At 38.3% G+C, this 11,179-nt stretch overlaps 1 protein-coding gene and 1 long non-coding RNA gene across 2 annotated transcripts; both read right to left on the bottom strand.

Annotated features, from left to right (window-relative positions):
• Nucleotides 1-4,636: 4,636 nt before the first annotated feature.
• Nucleotides 4,637-6,363, bottom strand: LOC112178495. Its single transcript, XM_024316634.2, has 6 exons — nucleotides 6,313-6,363; nucleotides 5,788-5,970; nucleotides 5,465-5,540; nucleotides 5,295-5,372; nucleotides 4,829-4,914; nucleotides 4,637-4,682 (listed from the first exon to the last, which is right to left on the bottom strand). Exons 1-6 carry the CDS (start codon nucleotides 6,340-6,342, stop codon nucleotides 4,674-4,676), a joined length of 462 nt encoding a protein of 153 aa, XP_024172402.2. The 5' UTR covers nucleotides 6,343-6,363; the 3' UTR covers nucleotides 4,637-4,673.
• A 505-nt stretch (nucleotides 6,364-6,868) lies between these two features.
• LOC112175328 lies at nucleotides 6,869-7,607 on the bottom strand. Its single transcript, XR_002926403.2, has 3 exons — nucleotides 7,518-7,607; nucleotides 7,335-7,427; nucleotides 6,869-6,903 (listed from the first exon to the last, which is right to left on the bottom strand). It is a non-coding gene; the product is annotated as an uncharacterized LOC112175328 (long non-coding RNA).
• Between the last annotated feature and the right edge of the window lie 3,572 nt (nucleotides 7,608-11,179).

Here is an 11,179-nt window from a genome sequence, read left to right as displayed (position 1 = left end):
CGAATAAGTAAAGCTGCGTGCAATATTGCATAACCCCAGGCAGATATAGGCAGGTTGGTGTGCATAACCAATGCTCTAGCCACCATATGTAGTCTTTTGATGGTGGCTTCTGCGAGACCGTTTTGTGTATGCACATGGGGTACAGGATGCTCTACATCGATCCCAATAGGCATGCAATATTCATCAAATGCTTTTGATGTAAACTCTCCAGCGTTATCAAGCCTTATAGACTTGATAGGGTGATCAGGGTGGTGAGCCCTTAAACGTATAATCTGTGCTAGGAGTTTTGCAGCATTTCTTGTGGACAATAAAGTGACATGTGACCAGTGTGTCGAAGCATCCACCAGAACCATAAAGTACTTGAATGGTCTGCATTCTGGATGGATAGGTCCACAGATATGTCCTTGTATCCTTTGCAAGAATGGAATGTTTTATGTTATATTTTTAGCATAGGGAGGTCTCGATCCTAGTTTTGCTAAAGAGAAGGCTTTACAAAACGAGTGATGTGCCTTTGAGATAGTCAATAAGGCATAATGGGAGGGAGGTAGTGCTTCTGGTACTTCAGAAGGCAATGACTGCATTTGAGCATTACTAGAACCGACACTTTGCAGTGTGACGGATTTTGTCCCATTTTATGTTTCACTCGAAAGAAGGGATGTCCATATGAGTTTTTTAAAATACGAATCATCATGTCACGACCGGGGTGCCCTAGGCGGTCATGCCAAAGCCTGTATGAGTCAGTGTCCCACATTTCATTATGGGTGACAATCTAGGATTCAATGATCCGAATCGTAGTGAGGTTCAGTCCACTTGATTGACTCATGAGTTTCTCGAAAATGCGTTTCCTTCCACATTCATTAGAGGTAATATAAAAGTATTCAGTTCCATTCTCACAGTGTGTTTTGACATGATAACCGTTGGCACGAATATCTTTGATACTTAACAAGGTTCGATTAGCTCTTGGTGCATATAGAGCGTCTGTGACTTTAAATATATCTCATATTCTTTAGAGTATTTCTATTTTAGTAGAATGATAATCTTTTCATTCTAATAATTTTTTTCTCTAGATGAATTGCTTTACATCTTTATAGTGCAATTTCGAACCATGTAAATATATGTAGTAAATAAATTTGAATAAATTCAATGCTTCAGAATAAAATTCAAAATTTATTAATAAGCCAACGATAATCAAATCAAGGTCTTTGTTTAGAAATCTAATTCATCAAACCATTCTTTAAGACCAAATAATAGTCTAATTAAAAATGAGGCATTATGCCTTCACAACTATCTTTGGAAAATAGATAAAGCAGGTTAGTCAAAAACTAGTGCATCCATTGACTGAGCAAGTTCCTTATTGCCATTGAGGTCTACAATTGTGAGGTTGACATCTGGGTCATGGCCTCTTTCTTCCATACAGTGAGTTTCTTGTTCTTTAGACTTTCTATATCTCTTGTAAGTGGCTGCAACTATGTTGCTTGCTTGGCAGTTCTTGTACTAATGCCCAATGACTCCACACCTATAGCATGGTTCATTGCCAACTCTATCATGTTTGACTGAAGGGTTCTTAGGTGCCCTGTGGACCTTGTTTCCATGACCACCAGGGCCAGCACCACCATCTCTGCGCCATACATTAGGAGGGCCTCCACGGCCCCATACCACGACCCCCATGTCCCTTGCCACATGGTGTGCTGTTGCCACATGGTGTGCTGTTGCCATATGAGTAGGGATCAGCACGTTTAACCCCCTTTGCATTGGGGTTCTTTCCACCTTTCACTTTGCCATAATTAGTCTCGGGAATTTTCTTTGTCCCAATAGGCCTGGCATTGTTGCTCAAAAGAACCTCAACATGCCTCTCAGCCAGTTGCAGTAGGTTGATCAGCTTATTGTAGGTTGTGATTCTTTTGTTGTCATACTCCAGCCTATACTGGTTCGCTAGTATAATTGCTGAAGTAGGAAAAATGGAAAGAGTCATCTGGATCATATCATTTTCTGTGAGTTTCTTTCCACAGAAATTGAGACGTGCCTTGAGGCGCAACATGTCTTTGTTGAAGTCATTAACCCGTTTTGTAGTCAAGTAAGCAGATTTCATTCCACTGAACGATCAGTTCTGGGAGTAAAGTTTCATGAATATTCCCAAAACGTCCCTTAAGGGCATTCCACAAGTCTTTGGGTGTCTTCAGCTGTAGGTATTCCCAGCGTAGGCTAGTATCAATTTGCCGCCTCAGAAATATTAAGGTATTTGCTTTCACCTTATTAGATAGTTCATCATCTTTGGGGTCGGTAATAGTGGCAGTGTAGTCTTTTGCCACAAAGGCAATTTTTACATCAGAAACTCAACGATGGTACTCAAGTCCTTCTGAGTCCAAGATGTCAAATTCAGGTTAAGTTGGATCAGTCATCTACATAAACAAGAAGGAAGATATAAATTACGCAGTCATAAAGACATCCACGTGAATTATTTTCCAAACATATGAATTAGATTTCAAGACCAACACTACTACAAAAAGGTCATCAGACGACGGTGAATTTGTGTTGTGTGATGACCAAGCTCACCGTGGTCTAAGTGAGTGTTGTGTGATTGAAAAATCAGACAACGGTGATTTCACAGTTGTGTGATAATAGTTTGCTCAACAGAAATACCTATTTCCGTTGTGTGAGTTCTGCGCAGCATGTGCCTGGCATGGCATGCGCGGCGATGCCTCGGCACATTCAGACAACAGAAGATGAAATTTTGCCGTTGTCTGAGATTCATAACATACAACAGGTATGACTTATTCTTTGTTGTCTGAGATTCATAACACACAACAGATATAACTCATTATTTGTTGTCTGAGACTACTAACAGACAACGGATATAACTTAATATTTGTTGTCTGAGGTAAGTAACACACAACTGAAGTAAAATTATCTCCCTTGTCTGTTGATTACTCAGACAACAGTGATCATTTTATTTCTGTTGTGTGTTATGAATCTCACACAACATAATTTTGTTTTCTTTTGTTGTTGGTTGTTAGTTCACACAACAATTATATTTGGTTATCCGTTGTGTGAATACTGTAATCAATTGGGTACCAACTAGTGACTGTTGTAGGAGAAGCCTCAATTTTGAACTCTTTTACATTCATACAACACATTGTTTTGTATTGTGTTGTATGACTAAACCTTGAACAACAACAAGAATATCAATATAAATGTTTATCCAGAATAATGCTCAATATATTACCATATAAACAATACTCTAATCCATATATATCATTCAAGTACCATTATTCAAGCATCAATACATTCAAGTAACAAGATAATGCACCAAAGAAGAGCATTCTTAGCTAGCTACACATGAATAAAAAAACATTCCTATTCTTGATGACTCTTAACCTTCTGCTGCCATTCGCTTCTACAAAACCTCGAATGTCTCACTCACAATTGGCCTGCAAGATGCAAACTTGTTTAGTGATTTGAAAAAAATTGACAATGTCTGCATTAGGCACAGGCAGCTCATCTTTAAACCCTGTAGCAGAATTACATATGTAATGGTTGCGTTTCACATCAACTAACTGAATCTTTCACAAAGAGAAAAAAAAAAAACAATTACATCAAGTGGTTCAAGACTACACAATTGTGTCAAGTACTTTTGAAATGATAAAAAAGTTACATGGTGCATCAGAAGGTGCTTGAGACGACTACATATGCTAAAATGGCACAACACCTTGAGATAACAGCAACCAACTCACCCATTCCATTGATGATCTTTATAATCTTTGTTTTCTTGCTCTCCTCTATGCCCGAGTCAATAAGAAAGTGCTCAACAAGTTTGTCCTCTGAAGGATCTCTACATGCCAAAGTAGTTGGTCCAAATCAGCACAAGGGAAGGAAAGGAAGAATAAATGGAAGAAGCAGATAAGTTTACCCCAACAATCAACATCTGTGTTTGCCTCTTTGTTTAAATCTGGATTTAATGTGTTGTATGCTTGCTGCAAAAAGTGTATTGGAACTACCAACACAAAACCTACATGCAGGTGACTTTGCTACCATATAAGGCCAAGGAAACAGATTACTGTCATGAAACCTTTACCTTTGGCAACTTATCTTGCTGGCTTAGATGATCCACGTGAAGCCTCACATTTGATGCAGCAGGAATCCAAAAGCTACGGTCAACCTCAGAATATACATTTGCAACTATATCAAATAATGTTTCAGCTCCATTTTCTATCGCTTTCAAGATGGAACTTTCTCTACCTCTACGTTTCCTGAAAGAGCAACCCTCTTATGTCAGCTTACATTTGACACAGAGCTATGGTGAGTAATTTTACAATAGCATTTAGGCCAAAGTGTGATGTTCGAGAGGAGAGCCTTATGTTTCATACCTGAGATATCCACAAAGCATGTGCTTTGGCCAGAGGTTAACTCTCCCATGCATGGGGATCAAAGCATGTGGGGAAATCTCCATAAATTTGTATGTTGATTGAAAGTAATCCTGTAAATGAGGAGAAAAACAAAAATCTTCATGCATATAGTAACTACAAATTGGGCATGTGTTTTCCGGTCTAATCCCACAATGACACTCATCAATTAGGCTAGGAAACTTATATAGGAAATAACTATGACACAATATAAATAGGACAAATAATGAACTTACAGTCATATTTCCCCCGGAAGTAACATCCAGTATGGCACTACCTTGACTGAAACACAAGTGAGCTTCTACCGGTTCGAATTAAAGACACTTCCATGAGGAGAAACAAGAAATGTGATATGGTCGCCCACTTTATTGCAAATCCCATCTTAAATTTGATATGATTTTTGAATAAGAAAATCAAGTGAGAACTACCGGAGAGAAAATGGCAATCAACCGCTGACCGCCAATGCAAATCTCTTCAGTTCCAGAAATAGCAGTAAAGCCAAGAGACCAGTCATCTGTCAACATATAAGACCATGAGCTTAGGAAGTAGAAGTTATAAGCAGAGCTTGAAAAGAGCAGCGCAAAGGTAATAATTAGAAACTGATATCCTAAGTTCCATAAACATTATTCATCTATCTTGCTAAACAATTACCATAGTCATTCTAATATTTTAAAAGTTAACAAAAATGTTCTTAACTGAGGGTACAGAAAGACCAGTATTCTGAGGGAAATGAGGAATAGGAAATAAAGTTTTAACCTCTTCGTATAGAGTTAGTTTTTTAAATTTAAAATCATTTAAAAATACTGGAAAGTTTGGGGAATTACATAATTGAGATTACTATCTTTGTCCCTAGGCTTTTCAGTCACTGGATACACATAATGTTACAATCACAACCTTTCCCAATGCGTCGCATGGTGTTTTCATGTGCTAATAATGTAGCCTCAGGATTGCAACGTTGAATAACTGAAAGACCTGGGAACAGAAAAGGAACAAACACCTGCACATCAATTTAAATAAAAATTACAATGTCTTATCCTAAGTTTTATTAGTTTTACACAACCTACCATCCACATGATCGCGATGATGATGAGTAACAAACACAATTAACTTTCTCGGCAAAGCAGCTACAATTTGTCTGAGCTGATAATACAGAAAGAAAAATGATATATGTTAAGAACTAAACTGGTAAGCATTCTGTATAGAATTTGTTGAAATTGTAACAGATGAAAAATAAAGCCGGTTCCAGTCTTAGCAAAACCTGCTATCACAATAAAATCTGTAAACACTAATTCTTTTACAAGAGTTTCTTCTCTTAAACAGACCTGGTAAATGATGGCTAAAAATAAACCATTTTCCAGGCGCAGCAGAGCAAACTAACATGCCATACCTCTTCATGGAATTTAGACTGACACCCAGGATCCACTATCAACGCATCTCCACACGCGATAAAACCATTCTTTCCAGAATCATTTGGAACATTTTTAGGTGCAAAAACAATCAGGTTTGTTGTACGAAAAGGTTTTCCTGTCCTGCTTCCCATAGGTACAAGCACAACACCAGGAGCGTACTCCTGAATTGAAAATAAATTTTTACTCCTTAATTCTATAAGACCACAAAAAATGATGTGAATCTGTAATGCTTGATAAAAATTGTGCAGTAAAATAAAACAACAGAACCAGTAGTTGAACACCATGGTTATCAGATTCGCAAACTTATTTTCTCATTAGAGCTGTTAAATCAGATATTGAAGGTCAAAACGCATCTAATCAAGGAGAATGAAATAAGCCAGGACAATTCACCAAATGGTACCCTCAAGTTCAATAGCTGGTGAGTGGGTTTTAATTTCATATAAAAAGAGGAAAGGTAAACATAGGCCATTCTAAGCAATTCTAATAACATCCAGGATTACTACAAGGTTCCTTATGAATGCTATGAAGTACATCCATCCTTGAAGCTTATTAAAGCATGCTCAACATACTCATACACAAGCATCCTATAAAAAAAACTCTCAAGTATATTAGTGCAAAGACGATAAATAAGTAAGCCACAAACAGAATTCAATGAACTGAAGAAAAAAAAAATTGATGAAAAGGAGACACAACATATCAGAACCGAAGACCAACATACCTGTGAGCACCTTCAGCACAGTAGCCAAGCAACCTCACTAAATTCTTATGGCGAACACGACCAATTGCTTCCACTTCAACCTTGAACTCCTTCTCAACTTGTCCCCTGCAGCAAAACCCAACTAAATCATCAAGCTTTCCCAACGTAGCAGCCATTTATAGCAAAACCCAACTAAATCATCAGCCATTTCTCTCTATACACAATCCCATATCCACCTTCACCAATCACATTCTCATCAGCAAACCCGTTATATGATCCTTCAAAGTTTCAAACCCTCTATATGATCCTTCTCTTTTTCCAGAACAGCAGGGGAGACGAACAAAGGAAAGTAGCAATTTTTAATCTTCATTTTCTTTATTTCTGCATCGAAGAATGCCTACACATCAACAGAACTGTGAGGTAAGTAGCTGTGCTGGAATTACATTACGATGGCAAATTGTCAAATGAATAGATAAATTAGCAAGCAAAAGCTATTAAAATACTCAATTAGAAGCTACTGGATAAAGTTCATAACTTTGAAACTGGGGATGGACATATCACAAGTTCGGCAGCAATACTAAATTATACAAGTGCAATGTGTGGTAGTCCAAGATCAGGGGTTTACATAAGGATGCCACTAAAAAGTAGCACTTGGTAAGACAGCTAGAAATAAAACTAGGGAAAAAGAGTCATCCGGCGACCCCCTAAACACTAGACAAACGCATATCACAATGCAGACACCAGATAGTTTTTTACTAGCTCTACAAGCGAAAGAAGAACACAATTAACAAGTGAAACTGCATCACTAAACATCAAAAGTATACTTACTTGCATGGTCTCCCATATTGCCATTGTCCATGGCCTCAAAATATAACAACCAGATATGTCATAGTATTCAATCATCTCACCGAAAACAACAACCTGCACGGAACAAAAACAACACCCAAAAATCTCGCTTACACTTGTTCAAATAAATTGCCGAACACAACCTAGTTCAAAGAAACATCATACCTCCGAATACCACTCCCCAAAATTCTCATCCTTCTTCTTGGTCAAACCGAGGCCGGTTTCTTTCTTCACCTCCTTCTTCTTCCCCCCAATAATCAGTAACAAATTCCGAGCTAAGCTCACAGCAAAAGGAAATCAAAGTAAAAACCCGAAAACCAAGAAACGGAAAAGCAAGGCAAACTCACCACCACGACCACCACCTCCATGCTTGACTTTCACCTTGGCATTGGCATTAGGCTTCTTGTCACAGGTGTCAGCCATGTCCTGATTGTTCTAATCTAAAATTGGAGCATATCATACACACCACAATTAGGGCTCATTCAACAATTCTTAGCAGTTAAAATTCAGACCCAGAAGAACAAAAGCAGAGCAAGACTCAACATTCCAATAACGCCGGGTTGAAATCGGAAACCAAAAAAAAGAGATTTAACTTTGGTATTTCCAAGTTTCTGGCAATTCGAATTTTGGTTTAGTAGAAATGAAGCAAAAGAGTTTAGGGTTGAAGAAGCTTATGCATTACCTTAGCGAGCAGAGGGAAGTGAAGAGCGAGGTGATTGAGCTGAGCTGCAATCAGAGGAGGAGAGCTCTCTGAAGACATGGCGTGCTTCGTTGCAGACCGAGAGAGCGGTGGTGGTTGTGGGTGGCGGGGCTTGAGTGACAGGTCGGTGAGGCGAGAGAGAGTGAAAGCCCAAGTTGCGGCTGCCATGGAACAACCACTAGAGACTTGTGGCCTCGTGTGATGCCTCTCGAATCTTGGGGGCTCGATTCTTGAGCTTCAGCTTCCATAGTGTTCCTCTTCTTCTTCTTCTTCACTCTTTTGATCGGATTCTTGAGCTTCGGCCATGGTTGCAGACTTGCAGATCGAGATTGAGAGAGCTTTCATGAGAGATAGGGGTTTCGCACAGAGATAGAGAGAGAGGATGGTGAGAGAGATCCAAATAGACTTAGGGTTTGTGAGAGCGGGATTGAGATTGAGAGTGTACCGAGATTGAGAGCGGACCGAGATTTAGGGTTTGTCTGAGAGGACTGAGTTTCATTTCGTTTTGTCGAGAGAGTTTCAGTGTGGGAGGTATAATTAAACTTCAAATAAAATCTAAAGTGACTCACACAACACAAACCTAACAAACTGTTGTAAGAGTGCACTACAAAAATCAAAATGCCAAACACATGGAGGGAAATATACCGCGCCCATAGCATTTTGGCTTAAAATGTTGCCGCTTATATTCCAACTTCACACAACAGAAAAGTATAACTTCTGTTGTCTAATTTCTACAACTTGCACTAGGTTTACCTTGTGGAAGACATTCAAGCAAGCTTCCTCAAAATTTGGCATCCAGTTTTCAATCACACAACGGAAACCTCAAGCACCGTTGTATCAAGTAGCCCAAATTTCAGATTTCAAGAGGCAACCAAGACTCGAGAGTGGAGGGAAATCTGCCGCTAAATTTTTAAGGCTCAGACGACGGACCATGCTTAATTTCCGTTGTGCAATGTAGTTCTTATAAAAAAGTTATCACTTTGTTGGCATTCACACAACAGAATTCAACCAGCACCGTTGTATGATTAAACTGACTTCAACACACAACAGATGATTTGTGTTCCGTTGTGTGATTAGTGTTGTGTGATTAACTTTTTGTACTAGTGCAAGATTCGTAATGGTCACATTTTTTTTTTCGATGCTATGTGAAAATTCTTTATCACAGTAAGTGTGTGTGTATAATGCGCATGAATTTTCATTATCATGGCAAAGCGGATTGTATATGTTGCATTCTAAAAATAACCACAGCACATTTAAACATAGCATATATAAAAATAAACTACATGGCATGCTCAAATTTTACAAATATACAACAAATTATATACTACACATAATAATTAGCAATAATATATCATGAGTAAAATGAAATATAAACAATAGCGCAATACAAAACATGCGTAGGCATAATTTATATAAACATAAATAAGAAAAAATATGCTCAAAATTTCATAATAAAGCATAAGTAAAATATATAATCATGCTTAAAAATAATCATATAAAACATAAATAACAAGACATGCTTGAAATGATCAAAATTATCTAACTAAACATGCTCAATAATATAATAAAAGCATAAACAATAAAGTATAAAGCATGCTTAAAAATAGAAAATATAAATAAAATTCACATGCTTGGTTAAAATCATAAAATAAAATAAAATAAACATACTTGATTTCTAGAAAATAAAACGATCCTATCGCAAGCGCGTGTTGATGCAAGCGTGCGTAGCAATGTTTTTTTTTTTTTTTCAGTCTGGGCTGGGTCTGTTCTTTGGGCTAGCCCCTTTACTTTGGGCCGAGTTTCTTTTTGTTTTTGTTTTTGTTTTTTTTTCTCTGGGCCTTCTGTTCTTTGGGCCTTTTGTTTTTTTTTGTTGGGCCGAGTTCCTTCTCTTTTTTATCTTTTTTCCTTTTTTTTTTTTTTTTGGGCCGCAGGGCTTGCTCTCTTTTCTTTCTTCTTCTCCTTCGCGTCTTTTCCTTCTTTCTTTTCTCTGTTTCTTCCTTCTGGTTCTCTGACAAAAGTGGGCGGAGGCTAGGCTACGGTGTTGCTGTGTGTGTAGGCTGGTAGCAGAAGGGACAGAAACGCTGGGGAGCGTGCAGAGGGACGAGGCGCTGGGCTGCAGATCTGGTTGCTGCCGGTGATGTGGGGGCGTTGGGCAGCGTGTTGCAGGTGGCTTGCAGGTCGTGAAAAGTGGAGGAGGCCGGTGGATTGGGCTGCTACGTCGTCGCCAATCTGGGTGCTGCGACGGTGGGGAACTAACACGGTGATGCGGGTTTGCTGTGATCAGTGATGCAGGCTGCTGCAGGGATCGCGGTGGACGGATGAGGCTGGAGGGGTGAGCGGGACAAGGATGAGGCCGGCTGTGGGGGCTTTGTGGGGGGATTTTTTTTTTTTTTTTTTTTTTAAGGATTGGAGGCAGAAAAAAAAAATCTCTAGGGTTTTGGAGTTTTTTTTTTCCTCTTGGCTATTTGCTCTGAGCGTGTTGATAACGTGTTAAAGTAAAATGCAATTGAAATTATTCTACTCATTTCATTTCATAGCCCCTTGATATAAGGAGAGAATTACAACGGAAATATCAATTACAATTATGACATTAACTATTGATTGGTCCTTGATCCATGCTGATTGATGGTGATTGCTAATTACTTGATTCTCTCTCCGTCAATCTCTTTGACGAAGGCACATAATATGTTTTTCCTTTAACAATTACTTTATTAACGTAGCATTCTTCATACATGCTCCGCATGTGTAATAGTTTTTTTTTTAAATAAAAAAGAAAATGGATGGAATAAAACAGTTATTGCAAAGAGAAAATAGTGGAAGAGAAAAATGGGTTGTGAGATCATTTCTTTTCATTTTTCTTAACTATATTTTGTAGTTGTCATTTTTTGATCGAAACGAAATCCCTCTATGGAGTTGACAGAAAGAATGGTTCTGTGGAACACCCTAAAATCATATTCTAAACAAAAATAAGAAACCAGCATACCCCTAGTACACCCATCTTTTAGAAAGTCCATGTACCATTATTCCAAACAAAAATCTAAAATTTTCGAATATGACATAAAATGATTTCAACTAAATCAATTTAGGAATGGCATTGTACTAAAGTAAGTGACTTTCGGAGAAAATA

This window comes from Rosa chinensis, chromosome 7 (genome assembly GCF_002994745.2).
Source record: "Rosa chinensis cultivar Old Blush chromosome 7, RchiOBHm-V2, whole genome shotgun sequence".
Classification (NCBI taxonomy): domain Eukaryota; kingdom Viridiplantae; phylum Streptophyta; class Magnoliopsida; order Rosales; family Rosaceae; genus Rosa; species Rosa chinensis.
Note: the sequence above shows the minus strand (reverse complement) of the source record. Positions and strands in the feature narration are given on the sequence as shown.